The sequence below is a fragment of the Tamandua tetradactyla genome, chromosome 20 (assembly GCF_023851605.1).
Source record: "Tamandua tetradactyla isolate mTamTet1 chromosome 20, mTamTet1.pri, whole genome shotgun sequence".
Taxonomy (NCBI): domain Eukaryota; kingdom Metazoa; phylum Chordata; class Mammalia; order Pilosa; family Myrmecophagidae; genus Tamandua; species Tamandua tetradactyla.
This window is the reverse complement of record NC_135346.1, coordinates 59,164,556-59,179,106: the sequence shown is the minus strand read 5'-3', so window position 1 is coordinate 59,179,106 and position 14,551 is coordinate 59,164,556. Positions and strand designations below refer to the sequence as shown.

The window sequence follows — 14,551 nt, the reverse complement described above, 5'->3', positions numbered from 1 at the left end:
CCCTTTTGGAGTACACCTCCCCAACTCACACTAGGGGACCACCAAGCGTTGCCAGGGGACTCGTTGAAATGCAAACTCTGATATAACTGCGTCAGAAACTCTGGGGTGCCACTCCACCCCTCCCCACCCCCACCTCCCGCCCACCCCCGCAATCTGTTTCATAGCCTTTCTCTAGGGGATTCTGACGCTCACATTTGAAAACTAGAGTCTAGGGGTTACATGGTTCTGTTCCAGACTGAGAGGTCTGACTGTCCCAACCACCATGCCATCTCTTTTTATTCTTAACCACGTGTGCTATGATTCACCGGTCATTTAAATTGATTTTTGAAGGTAATTTGGACCCTGACTGATCCCCTCCTGCGTGCTATCTTTAGAACCGCACCAGGCTTAAGCTGCGAACCACCCCCTCCGGCTCCCCGCTCCGGCTTTGTGACGTCACCGGGCCGCCTACGTCACCCCCACCCCACCCCCCACAATTGTGACGGTGCCCCGGGCGTTCCAGGCGCCGGCTGCAGCGGGGCGTCCCCGGGAATCGCAAGGCGGAAGGGCGTGCTCGGAGCCAGGATGGGCGACTGGAAGGGCTACATCAGCGCGGTGCTGCGGGACCAGCGCATCGACGACGTGGCCATCGTGGGCCACTCGGACAATCGCTGCGTGTGGGCGTCCCGGCCCGGGGGCCTGCTGGCGGCCATCTCGCCGCAGGAGGTGGGGGTGCTCACGGGGCACGACCGGCGCACCTTCCTGCAGGCGGGCCTGAGCGTGGCGGGCCGCCGCTGCTGCGTCATCCGCGACCACCTGATGGCCGAGGGCGACGGCGTGCTGGACGCGCGCACCAAGGGCCAGGACGGGCGCTGCGTCTGCGTGGGCCACACGCCGCGCGCGCTCCTGGTGCTCATGGGCCGACGCGGCGTGCACGGGGGCGTTCTCAACAAGACCGTGCACCAGCTGATCCGCGGGCTGCGCATGCAGGGCACCTAGCGGGCAAGGCAGGAATAAACTCTCACCTGGCCAGATGGGCTCCAACTCCCATTGTGCGTAGGGAATTGCAGGTGAGGACACCCGCTTAGCGGAAGATCCTTGCAGAAGGGTGGCCCGGCGGGGTTGGGATTATGAGTCCGGAAGCTGCTCTAGACCTGGTCCTCCCATCCCCAGGTGCCCTGAAGAGCCCTCTCCTGCCCTTTGGCACCTATGGGTGCTCCGTCCGAGGATGGGGTCTTCTCTTCACCCCCTCTGGCTCAGGCCCTAGCATCCTTTCTCACAAAAATTTGGCACATCTGTACATGACAAACAGTAGAAGGAGGCCCCTCCCCCCTCTCCATCTTTCCAGCGACCTCTCCCCAGCTCACAATAGCTGCAGGCCAATGTACCTGTCGCCCCTCCACTTGACTGCAGGAAGCACTAGCAAGTGTTGTGAGCGGACACAGTGTCCTGCTAGGAGGCTGGAAAGCAGTGTTGGGGGTCCAAGACTCCTGCAGCTGGAGGGGACACGTCCTAGACCACCATACCCCCTGGTCGGGGGCCCTTGTCCTCCCTTCCCCCTTCCCCCTTCCGACCCACTGGAGCCCAAAGGCCCAGAGAGTCCCCTGTACTAGAGGTAGGAACTTGGGGATCACCACCCTTTGCCCCTCACTCTGCAGGCCTCAGCTCCAAGAGGCCCTATGGAGAAGGAATTGAACTGCTTGGATGTGTTGAAGTGAGGCCCGGTTTATTAAAGGCCCCAAGTGGAGGCCAAAGGTGGGAGGGAGGGTATCTATTCCCCACCCCCATGGACTGGGTAGGGTCCAAGGCAAGACCTGTTACCCACCTCCACCCTCCATGCCCCCTCCCCCAGCGGCTCTGACAGACCCTAACTATGTGTCCTCATCTGGAGCACTGAGGCTGTCCCAGAAAAGGGGAGTGAGAGGGTGGGAGGTGGATTTTGAAGGTAGGAGAAACCAGAAGAGGGCCAGCCTGGTGGGAGTTGGGAGGGGAGGCTCATAGAGCCCTTGGAGGGTGGCCCTGGACTCTCAGCGGGGCTTCCAGGACATTTGAATTGTGCTCTGGGCTCATTAAGGCTGGTCAAGTGGGGAGTTAGGACTGCTTACAAGACCCACCCTTCCAGATCCGATGTGAAGACATCGTGGCTGGGGCAGGGCTGGCTGCTGTTAAGCAAGATTTTGCAAGGGGAGATGGTACTGTTGAGCCCCAAACCGTGGTCTCATCTTCCGCTCCATGAGGAGAGCAAAAAGCCTTCCAAATGCATCGAGAGAGTTTAATTCTTTTATTATTGTTATTATTATTTTTTCCCCATCAGGCAGTGTTTGGGAAGGGGGTTGGAGCTGGCGGTGCAGAAACCCTGGGTGAGGATGAGATTGTTATAGTGGAGAAAGGAAGGTGGCAGAGAAGGTGGGAATTCAGTCCCTGACCCAAGCAGACAGCCACACGGTCATGTACTCTGACCAAACCTCCCTCCCGCCCAGCCCAGTCAGGTATGCACAGAGCTGCAAGCCTGGCCTCCGTTCACAGGTTCAGAGTCTCAAAATCCTACCCAGACACCCTGGCACGTGCACATCGAGGCGCACAGGTACATCTGTGCACACATGCGCAGGCCCACACGTGTACAAAATACAAGCATCCCCATGCCTGCACAATCACAGGCCGGCTTCCCCCCACCCCCGGGAACGTGCCGCCAGGCGCATGTCCACTGACTGTTGGTCACACCAGCCCAGACTGTGGCGGACCTGCATCAAGGCAGGCCCACCCATAGTGGCACAGACATATACACACACTCACACGCACTCTCCTCTGCCTTCCCACCCTGGGGCACCATGCATAGACCCCTTCCTGGCTCCAGGAGGCAGGCCAGGCCCGCGGCCTAGAAGTGGGTGGCATTGTGGCAGGCGGGCAGGGCGAGGCGCGGGGAAGGCGTGGCGGGGGCCAGCTCCTCCAGAAAGACCCTGGCGGGCAGTGGGGGTGAGCGGGGCTCAGGCCGGGCGCAGCTCAGGATGGCCCGGGTGATGAGACGGTCCAGCGGCTGCAGCGAGTGCATCCAGTGGGGCAGAAAGTCCCATGTCTGCAGCCATTTGGGCAGGCGCCCAGGGCTGCGGCTCTGCAGAATGCTGACCAGCAGCACGAAGGCCAGCAGGGCCCCAAAGGGGGCGCCCACTCCCACCATGGCCTGCCAGCCGGCCATGGAGACACCAAGTACCAGCAGGGGCAGCAGCAGGAAGCACACAAGGAGGTAGAGGACGGCGAACCAGCGGTACTTGGCCGTGCACTCGCCCAGGGCCTTGGCCATCCGGATGGGCAGGCGCATGCAGGGCACCGGGTACCACAGCAGGATGCCCGAGATGTTGAAGAAGAAGTGGCAGAGGGCAATCTGCAGGGGTGGGGTAGGGTGTAGATAATGGGGTGGGGGTGGGGGTCTGCCCTGGTCTGAGCAGCAGCGAGGCCACCCATACCCTGGGGCCCACCCCAAGGTGGCTGCCCCTGTTATAAAAATATTGAAATACTTCCGGACCAGTTGGTAAATAGCCACTACTGCCCTGAACCCTCCACGTTCTCCTGCCCTCCCTCCTTGCACAGAGGGCAGGAGAACCTGCTTGCAGGAGTCCGCAGGCAGATTTTGCTAAGATTCAGCCACCAAAAGATTAATATTAGTGCCTGACCCGGAAGTTATGGCCTCCCAATTTGTCTGTGTCCTGACCACAGGCCCTTGGCTTCTCCTTTGCTGCTTGATGTCCCCTCCGATGGCTGTTCCCCACACACACCTCAGGAGCTCCCCCACACCTTAAGAGCCCTTCTTCTCTAGAATCAGACTCTGCACCTGTTCACTGTGAACATCTCCCTCACCAGTGAGACCCTAAGGTCTCAAGGGTGACATCACTGTCGGTCTACTCGGCTCACAGTGATTTCCCACAGGGCCTGGCAGAGTGGGTGGCACCTCGCGAGCGTCAAAAACAATATCCATGACATGTTGTGACCCCCTCAGTCCCGGCTCTGTCCCTGCCTCTGGCTGGCCTCCCTGCCCTTGGCGCACCTGGAAGGCACTTGACAGCTTCTCCCTGGGGCTGGCAAGGGCGGCCAGGATGGCCGTGGTGGTGGTGCCGATGTTGGATCCCAGGGTGAGGGGGTACGCCCGTTCGATGCTGATGACACCCAGGCCTTGGGGGAGGTGGGGGGTAGTAACTCACAGCCCAGCTCCCTCCTCCAGCCTTCTCCCTGCCACCCACCGTGGCTGGGGTGGGGGTGGGGAGACACCTCACCGATGAGCGGGGTGATGGCCGAGGTGAACACGGAGCTGCTCTGGACAATGAAGGTCATGCCAGCGCCCACCACCATGGCCAGGTAACCTGTGACCCAGGTGAAGGGCGCTGGGAAGTCTGCAACAGAACCCCCGCCCCAGCGGGCCTGGGTCAGTGGGAGGGTCCCCAGGAGAGGAGCTGGAGCCCAGCTTGGGGAGGAGCTATTCGGATGCCAGTTTCCAAGGAGAACCTTAATCAGGTCAAAGCGGGGGCATCCCGTTGCCCTCTTTCCTCTTGGGTTAATTAAAGGCCCTTCTCAGCCTGGTCCCGTCACCCTGCCGTGCCTTCGCCCTGGCCCCTCTCTCTGCCAGGAAGATCCTCCTGGGCTCCTAAATAATCATCCTTAGGACTCCCTGTAGATATCACTTGTGCCAGAAAGCCCTCCCCGGGCCGACCTTGTTTTTTCCCCTTTATCCTTCCCTAGCACCCTGGCTGCCCCGGAGTCCAGCATTTGTCATGCGACTTTTCCCAGTTCTAGGCCATGTCCCAGAATCTCAAAATGAAGCTTGAAAATCAGATGGTGTCGTTCCCTCACCACCACCCTGACCAGGGCTCCCGTGACCATTGCTAATGTCCAAGCAGCACAGTCCCCCCAGGGCCTGGCTCCCAACCCTGCTATCTCACCCACCGCCCCTGTCTTTCTCCCCCAGTCACGTGGGGCTTTAGCCACATGGGCCTGTCTCTGTGCTGCAGACCTGCCAAACTAGCTCCTGCCTCTGAGCCTTTGCCTTGACGGTTCCCTCTGCATGGAAAACCCTTCACTCACATCTTCATTGAGACCTTCCCCCACTGGTCCAAAGCCACCCCTTCCATACTCTGAGGCGTTGCCCTGTTTCACTCTTTCCTTGGCGGTTACCCCTCTCTTTCTCTGAATTTCTCTCCCTCGTTCGTTTCTTTTTTATTGCCTGGCCCCCTCAAGTGCAGATTCTCTCTCCCCTGGCTCACCCCTATGTCTCTGGCACTTGATGGTGCTTGGCACACTGGAGGGGCTTAATAAGCATTTGTTGGTTGACTCCAGCAATGGCCCCTGAGAACCTTTGAGCCTCCTGCTAAAAACGGAACCCCAGCCAGAGGGACCATCAGCACCTCGGGGGCCTCCATAGTCACCTGGTCCAATTCCTTCTCTGTTCAGGTGGGGAAACTGAGGCTCAAAGAGGGTGAGGTGTTCAGGTGGGGAAACTGAGGCTCAAAGAGGGGCAGGGCTTTACCCAGACCACACAGCAAGGCAGCGGCAGGAACTCGGTGAGATCCGGAAGGACCTCATTCTGGGGTCTGTACCCCCCTCGCCTGACTCCCCAGTGCTCACCAGTGTTGATGACCTTGTGAATGACTTTGGCCACCTGGCCCTTGAGCAGGGAGTTGAGCATCTTGACAAGGAGGATGAGACAGGTGCACAGGACAATCAGGGAGCCAGCCAGCAAGATGAGCCCCACAGCCAGGTCAGGCAGTCCCGTGGCCACGAAGATGTGGTTGCCTGCAGGGGGCTGGTGTCAAGCAGCTGAAAGCAGATCCCCATCTCCCAGCAACCACCCCCCTTTGCCCGCTCCTGGGGTGCCGAGCCTAAGGCACCACCTGAGGCCTTTTCAGCCTGGACACTGGGTCTGCCCCCACCCCACGCCCCACCTCCCATCCAGCTGCAGCCACTTACACTTCTGCATGGTGACGTTCCCAAGGGCCCCGCTGGTGTTGGCCTCTGCCCTGAGCGTGGCAGTGGGAGCCTAGATGGAGAGTAGAGGGGGTTTTTGAGAATGTAGGAAAAATGCAGCCTGCGGTTAGGGCTATGATGGGGGGTTAGGGAGAGATGGGGGGTGGGGATGGGCCTCCTTCCTTCGTGACCTAGGATGGCACGGGTCCTCTCTGAGCCTATTTCCCCAACTGAAGAAACGTGGGTGAAAATACCTTCCATGTAAGAATCTGGCCATTCTGTCCCATGAATCCTTGGCCTGGCTCCACTGCCCTGATGAGCAAAGCCTGTGGCCTCTTGTCCTTGGTTTCTTCCACCTCTCAGTGGCATGGGATGCTGTAGGCCACATCCCCCTTTTTCAGAAAACCCTCTTGTGCCCCGTCTTTTATTAGCAAACCCATTCATGGTGCCCCTCCCTGCCCCGGCTTCCCTCCCCCATCCTCTCCCCTAAGGTCGGTGTGAGCCCAAACCCAGTTCTCCTGACACTTGGTTCCTAATCCAGGGAAGTTGGATGGAGGGAGTGATGGGGGAGCAGGTGGTCCAGATCCCATATCTCCTCCCTTCTCTACCTACTGTTAATGCAATCCTGGAGGCTCCCCAAGGGAGGCCCCCAATTCAAAGGGCTACAGGGTCAGGCAGGTAATGTACACGGGGTGGGGTGGGGCCTGGGCTGGAATGGGAAGTGGGTGGGGACTCTGCAGGTCCATTGCCTCAGCTACTTAGCTTCATCCAGAGCTAGGTACTAAGCTACCAAGTACTAAGCTACTAAGTGCTAAGGAGCTAAGTACTAAACTACTTAACTCCATCCAGTTTGGCCAGATTGTCCAAATTTACAAGAGAATCCAAAACTGATAGTGACAATCTCCCAATTTGCAAATGCAGGTAACCATTGTAAGGCGGGCTTTACACTTCTACAAAGACTGAGCGGAAACAGCCCAATCTGGGCCCGTGGTCCACTAATTTGTAGCCTCATTGGGTTAGCGAGTTACTTTTTAAAAGGCAACCCCTGGGGCCTTGCCTTTCCTCCAGGAGCCAAGCAGCCATCCAGCAGTGGGAAAGGAGAAAGCATAAATGGGCAGTTACCATCAACCCCCCAGGGGCCCCTCCAAGGCCTCATGGCACCATTAAACCAGGCCTGAATTGCAGGCTAAAAACAGAAGAAAATAGTCTCTGTTGGGTTAGATCGGAAAATCAGACTGGGAAAGTGGTGGTAGCTACAGTGCATGTAAGGGGGTGAGCCAGGGGTGAGGGGGAGAACCAGGGATTTGCCGGCAGGCACAGCTGTGCTCAGATCCTGCTTCTTATACCACCTACTCTGGGCAAGCCATGGCACTCTCTGAGCCCATGTTCTGAAGTGGGGATAATAAAAGAGCTGTGGTAAAACCTACAGGAGAAAATGCATGCGAAGCGCCCACTGCAGCCCTGGGCTCACGACAACCCTCCAGTCAATTGTGCCTCTAAATAAGGATCTGATCCTCTCCCCGGACCTGTCGAGGAGCAGATGGTATAAGGGCTTTGTGTACATATATGCACGCATGTGTGTGTAATTGCCTTCCTTGGTTAGGATCAGTGTCTTCCTGGGATTCTCTGGATTCTTTTCCCCAAGTCGGGTTGAACTCAGGGGTCCTGCAAACTTGCCCCAGGAGCAGACATGCCCAAGGGCACCAGCCCCTTCAGGGAGAAGCTCTTTGGGGGTCCCCAGCCTGAAGCACCAAGAGGGAGGTGATCCTGAGATGAGCGGATGCCTGACCCAGCCTGTGCTCCCACTGAACTTCTTTGGGCTGGGCCCAGGGGTCTCCAGGGGGAGGAGTCTGGGGGACCCTGGGGAGCTAGAGGAGGAGGAGGGGGAGAAGGGACTTCGCTGGGGTCCCCACCCAGAGCTGGCAGAGTCAAGGGCAGGGCAAGGCTGAGGGCTAAGACCTCCAGGGCTTTGGAAACTTGACCTTCTGCCTGGGTTTGCTGAGCTCACAGGGAATCCAAAGACATTTAAAGCATCAAAGAGGAGTGTAGAAGCTATAAAAGAGCCGGGAGTCTCAGGGTCCTGGGCTTCCAAGGGGTGGAGAGGTGGGAGTGGTGGTGGTGAGCTCTGCGGGAAGAAAGGACTGTGTGGGCACAAACCTCAGTTGAGCCGCTCCCAGCTGTGTGACCTTGGATGAAACAATCTCTCTCTGGGCCTCAGTTTCCTCTCTGCAGCAGGGGGTGCCTAACGCTGCTAATTTCTCCCCAGGGACTAGTGGGAATAGAGAGTTGGGGTTTAAGGGCCTGCAGGGACACCCCAATTTAAGAAGCCACCTCTGGGAACTGAAGGAAGTGATTAACTTGAAGTAGAGGGCCAGGCTCCAAGAATCCTTCCCCTGGGGAGGAAAGCACAGATGTGGGCCTGCAGGCTGGTTTCCCCTCCGGAGCAGGAGAGCTCCAGGGTCTTTGTTCTCGTGCAAGCAGAGGGAGAAGGCCGTGCCTGAGGCGCCCTCTGGTGGCGAAGGAGAGAAATCCACCTTAGAGCAGTGCCTGCCACTTTTGCAATGGTTTCAGGGTGGCTGTGATCTTCTGATGACATTGAGGCCTGTGATGGTTGAGTTCTGGTGTCAATTTAGCCAACTAATGATGCCCAGTTGTCTGGTCAGGCAAGCCCTGGTCTGACCATTGCTGCAAGACTAATTTGTGGCTGGTTGAGAAACTGGAAGGCTGGTGTATGAAATCATCAGTGAGTTGATTGCATTTATGGTTGATGACATCTGCGATCAACTAAGGTGTGTCTCCCACAATGAGATAATCCAATCCGTTGAAGCCTTTTAAGGAAGAAGAGACTCACTGCTTCTTTAGCCAGCCAACCTCTCCTGTGGAGTTTGTCCAGACCCTTCCTCGGAGCCACCAGCTTCATAGCCTGCCCTGCCGATTTTGGACTCTTCTATCCCTATGGTTGCATGAGACACCTCTTCCATTAGTTCTCTTTCTCTAGAGAACCCTAACACAAGGCCCAGTGGGCAGAGCAGGACAAGGAGTGGACACAAGTGGTGGGAAGTCATTTTGGCATCTGGTTGAGGCAGTGAGATGGGGAGCCAGGAGTATGGGCCTCAGACTCCCACTGGGATTTGTGTCCTGCTCAACTGCATGAGCTTGGGTAAGCCACTGCACCTCTCTGACCCTCTGTCTTCATCTGTAAAATGGTGATGTAATAACCCTGCTCTCCAGGTTCCAAGTCCTAAAAAGCTGCTTGTTTAAACTAGGCAGGTATGGTTGTCGGTCTAAAGTGTGACCACACTGGAGAATATTCCCAGGATAGAGTCAGGCCTGGAGTGCTAAGATATGGACCCAGAAAATTGGACTTGGTTTTTCTTTCCCAGTCTGGAAACGCTGGGACTGCTCAGTCCTTCTCCTTGGTGGCATTAGTTCCCTGGAGACCAGCTTGGGCAAGGGTCCAGTTCGGTGTAAGCAGGAGGCAATGAAAACCAGTTGGAAGGGAGCACTGGGAGACTCTGTAGCCAAGGGGAAAACTCAATCTCTGGTGCAGAAAGAGCCGCCAAAGCACGTTCCAGGTAAAGAGCAAGGTCTTGGCTGTGTGAGTCAATATACCAGAGCCAGGTAAGAACAGTAAGTTCTGATTCCACCTCACAGCCACTGATCAAGCCAAGGAAATCCAACCTTGACACTGCCTTGAAGGACAGGGCGTGATAGAGTGACAGTGAGAATTGGGCGCTCAGGCAAGTGGCAGCTGGAGTGGTGGAAAAAAGTTTGAGGGCAGTCTCATCGTGCGGAGCCTTCCTTTCCCCTTGGCTGAAATGGCATAACCATGACCACTTCCCGGGAGTTGCGTGAGGAGTAAATTAGGTGAGATGGCAAACGTTGAAAGTCTCAGTTGGTTGAGGCTGTGAAATGTAGCTGCAGGTGAGTAGGCATACAAGAGGAAGGAAGTAACTGGGCCAAGGGTCTCCTGTGGCTTGTTTCTCATGATAATCAAAGCGTGTGATTGCTCTCGCGTTGCGATGTTGCTCTGAAGTAGAGAAACTCTGAGTGGTCCACAGAGATCAGAGAGGGCTCAGAGAGCTGGCGAGAGGATGGCTGGCATGCAAGAGAGGTCAGGAAGCCTGGATGAAAGCTGTCCGCCAGGGCTTTTTGATATCGAGCTGCCTCTGAGACTCAGAAGTGGGGAGCTGGAGCTGGGTAGAACTTCAAATGCAAAGGAACGTTGGAGGGTGAGTTGAGTTCTTTTTCTGTTCATTCCCAGATAAAGGTCAGGGAATACAAAGTAGCGAGTAGAAAGGCTCCTGCTTGTGTCTCAGGATTGGGATTTCCTTGAGTCTTGTTCTAAATTGAATCTCTTTTCTGGTATAATAATTAAGGAGAAGCGAGTATTACAGATAGCAGCTTTGATGAAGCATTTTCTTTTCTTTCTTGTTTTTACAGCTGAGGAAGGAAGTGTGCTAATAATTGACTGCTTCCTCTTGAGCCTGGCATGTTGTGTTGGAGGCTGAGGGTCCAGCCGATTGGACAAAACTTCTTTCTCGGGCAGGAGAAGGCAGAAAGCAGCAGAAACACTGCAGAATGAGATGAGGGTTCACATCTCTGATCATCTCCAGGGGAGGCGCCACAAGCTGCTCTTTGCATCTCAAGATGGGCAGTTTTCAGGGACTTCATGAGGTCTGCCTGTCCCTCTCCTAAGGCCAGTTTCCTATTATTCCTACTTTCCCAGGTATCCTTATAATTCTGTCTCTCTTTTTCTCTGACCACTCCCTGGTACCCAGGGGGATAGTCGAGAGTCCTTCACCAAGACCTATGCTTGGGCTGTGACACTGTAGGACGAGCCCCGACAATCTTCTTAATCTCTCTGAATCTATTTCCTTACCTATAAAGCCAGAGAATTGAGCTAGAAGAATGATTTTCAAACTTTGCTGTGGAACAGAACTGAAGGGTTATTGAAACATAGGCTGCTGGGCCCCACCCTCCCGGAGGTTTTGGGTTTTTTTCCCCCCTGACTCAGTAGGTCTAGGGAAGGGTCCAATAATTTGCATCTTCATCAAGTTTCAGTTGATGCTGAAGTTGTGGGTCCAGGTACCCGTGGGGTAAATCAATCACCTCCCAGCCAGAATTGATTGATCATGTCTGCCTAAAGCAGCGTGTGGGGAGGGATTAGCAATGTCTGCCACAGGCACAGTATTGCAGTTAGAAGCTCACCTATTTGCCCTCCAGGTTAAACCATCTTGACTGTATACCTAAAATGTTTGAGTGGATGATGAAACCAGCAGACAGCTGCCTGCAGAGGGAGTCCTCTCACCTGGGGCTGGGGGGCCAGGCCTAGGACTCACCTCTCCGGGATCTGGGTGACACCAGATCAGAATGAGACTGTGATTCCTCAGGGACTCGTTACCGATGGCAATGCTGGTGATGACAGACTTGTCCAGCTGTGGGCAAGACATGAGCCGGGGAGGGAGATGGGAAGTGAGAGTGGGGGTCCTCATGCCACCATCTGCTCTGGGTGCCCCAGACTCCCCCCTACCCCCACCCCACCTGGATGATAAGCTTGGTGAAGGGTTCTGTGATGGTCTTGAGCAGGTCCGGGGCGTCACGGCCACCGCGGATGTTGAAGGAGGCCACTACGAGCCCAGTCACATGATGCAGGTACCCCGTGGCCGCCTCCAGGGGCAGCAGGACCAGAACTGACAGCCAGTTAAAGCAGTCGTGCACCGTGGCCCCCGCGAAGGCCCTGGGCAGGGAGGCCACGTTGCAGGGTGGGCCGGGGCCGAGGGGCGGGGAGGGACCACCCTCCCCTGACAAGTACAAAGCCCTCCCACCCCACCTCCACCCCCTCACCGCTGAAAGCCAGTCCTTTCCCCCGCCTGCATCAGGGCCACGATGGTGTTGGTGACAGAGGTGCCGATGTTGGAGCCCATGATGATGGGGATGGCAGAGCTTACCTCCAGCACTGGCAGGAGAGGGCGCCTTTGTAGCAAAGCGGGCCGGGGCTGCCCCGCTCCTGCCCCGCTGCCTCTGTCCCCACGACAGCTCCTGTCAGGTGCATTACCCACACCCCAGCCCGCTGTGGGCATGCCAGCCATGCTGCAGACAGCCCAGCCTTGGTATCCCAGGACCCGTGGCCGTGGCCTGGGTGAATACGTCTATGTGTGTGGGTAAATATGCACCGCACACACACGAGTGGGAGCAAGCGTGCAGGCATGCGCATGCATGAGCACACATGTCCTCTGTGCAAATACACGCCTGTGCTTGCATGTGCACATGTATACCTGAGCGTGCATATGTTTAGGCCATAGTCCCCAGTTATTCAAACAAATGCCAATCTAGGTATTTTGCAGATGTGGTTAATCCAGAGAGTGGCCTGGATCATCTGGGTGAGCATCATGCAATCGGATGAAGGTCTTAAGAGCAGAATGAAGAATCACACAAGCCAATTCTTTGCCATAAATCTCTTTATATAAATCTGTGTATTCTGCTGGTTCTGTTTCTCTGGTAGAGGTTTCGCTGATCCAGTGGGTGACTGTGAGGTGGCAATATGGGAGGGTGCCTGCCTGGGGTCTCGGTCCCCATTTGGCACCTTTCTTAGCTCCTGGGGGTGTCCTGCCCTCCCCGGCCAGGCTCAGACTTCTGGCCATGCCTTAGAGGACAGAGTGGGAGATGCTCCTAGCCCACTGCCCCGACTCCTGCCTCCTGATTCCCCAGCCCTAAGCTACCACCCCCGCTCCGTTCAGAAACCCACCATCCCCGCCCCTCCCCGGCCCTCTCCTGGGCCCGGTGGCCAACTCACAGCCAGAGGAGACCATGCTGACCACAATGGACGTGGAGGTGCTGGAGCTCTGCACAAGCACGGTGACCAGGGTCCCCACCACCAGCCCCGCCACCGGGTTGGACAGGATGGCGTTGTCCTTGAAGATGTCGCCAGCTACCTTCCCTGGGGAGCGCGAGCCAGCATTGGCTGAGGCCCACAGGAACCCTTCCTTCCCCAGTCCTCTCCCCCCGGGCCCTACCTCCAGCCAGCTGGAAGGCTGAGCTGAGCACATCCAGGGAGCAGATGAACAGGTAGAGGCAGGACAGCATCAGCGGCACCCTGAGGAGCGTCGTGGCGGCCCTGAACAGCCTCCGGGCCCACCGGGGCTCTGGGGGTGGGCTGGTTATGAGCAGAGCGGGCAGGGGGCTGGGGGGAGTGTCTTCCCCTCCCCCACCTTCTTCCCCACCCCCCCACCGTCCGGGGCCCACCTGGCTTCTCCTCCTCCTCCAGGGCCAGCTTGGCGGGCAGCGGCTCAGGGCGCTCGAGGACCTCCCCGTAGGGGCAGCCAGGCTCGGCGAGGGCCACGGGGCCCAGGCTGGGGAAGGCATAGGCGGAGGTCCCTGGGATCCTGTGCACGACTGGGGTGGGGGGCGGTGGTCGGGGGAGGCTGGTCAGGAGTCCCCAGAGCCCCAAGATTTGGGGGAGGATGGGAAGGGCAGGCGGAGGGCAGAGGGCTCCCCCGGGGCCGCAGGCACCCACAGGGGAGCGGGGTCCGCGGGGCGGAAGTGGCACTCACCCTGCGGGCTGGGCATGTAGGCAAAGGCGGCCCCGCTCATCACGTGCCCACCGCGGACGGGCAGTGGGGAGACGGCAGGGCCCCCCAGCCTCTCTCCGTAGCACGTCATCCTGTGTCTGCAAGTGCAACAGCTGCTGAGCCCTGGACGCACACTCACATCCACAGATTCAAACCCACGCCTGCACATACACTGCACACATTTGCACACACAGTCATACACATACGACACACACCCATGCACACTCACACACGTCCCTCACACATCCACACATTCATGCACACTCAAACCTACACCCATACATTTACACCGCAAACATTCATACATACTCACATTCACACACACACTCACACATCTCCTATACACTTACCTCATGCATATACACATGCATATATTCAAGCTCGCATTTGTACACTTATACCACAGACATTTGTACACATTCACACTCATAAGCACATAATCACACATACACATTCATACACACACACCTCACACATATACACACTCACATTCAAACCCAGACTTGCACATACACACACTCATACACATTTCATACACACTCACCACAAAACACCCTCACACACATTCACACCAACCCCTGCACATTCACATACCCACTGTTGCATCCACACACACTCACATTCACAGACAAACGCACATGGGGTCCATACACACAGACACCCATGGCAGGCACACACCTAGCAGAGCCCACTCAGTCACCACAGACTGGAGCATTCATTCATTCATTCATTCATCCAGCAAGTATTTACTGAGCATTCGCTTTCTTCCAGGCTGGGAACTAGATGCTGGGTGCCACGGTAATGAAGTCAGACAGAGGTTCTGTCCTTGGAAAGCCCAATGTCCAGTGGAGGAGGTAGATCTAAATCAAATTCTTCCTCCCATGAGTGGAAAAGGGAGACAAGTGCTAGAATGAAAGCTACAGGATGCGGTGAGAGTGCCCCGCGGCACGGGTGGGCTCTCGGGGGAGGGGAAATCTTCCTGAGAAAGATGAAAAGTGACTGGGCATGAACTGGAGGAGGAGGGAGAGAAGCAAGAGTGCAGAGGGCCTGTG

The 14,551-nt window shown here is 56.7% G+C and overlaps 2 protein-coding genes across 2 annotated transcripts; one reads left to right on the top strand and one right to left on the bottom strand.

The window, feature by feature from the left end:
- The first annotated feature begins 143 nt into the window (after positions 1–143).
- Positions 144–1,206, top strand: PFN3 (profilin 3). Its single transcript, XM_077137759.1, has one exon. It carries the CDS (start codon positions 565–567, stop codon positions 976–978), a length of 414 nt encoding a protein of 137 aa, XP_076993874.1. The 5' UTR covers positions 144–564; the 3' UTR covers positions 979–1,206.
- Positions 1,207–2,854: 1,648 nt separating this feature from the next.
- SLC34A1 (solute carrier family 34 member 1) lies at positions 2,855–13,590 on the bottom strand. The gene is made up of 12 exons (XM_077137991.1): positions 13,482–13,590; positions 13,174–13,323; positions 12,945–13,073; positions 12,725–12,868; positions 11,776–11,887; positions 11,473–11,668; positions 11,271–11,366; positions 5,932–6,001; positions 5,590–5,757; positions 4,245–4,361; positions 4,019–4,143; positions 2,855–3,358 (listed from the first exon to the last, which is right to left on the bottom strand). The coding sequence occupies exons 1-12, from the start codon at positions 13,588–13,590 to the stop codon at positions 2,855–2,857; spliced, it is 1,920 nt and encodes a 639-aa protein (XP_076994106.1).
- Between the last annotated feature and the right edge of the window lie 961 nt (positions 13,591–14,551).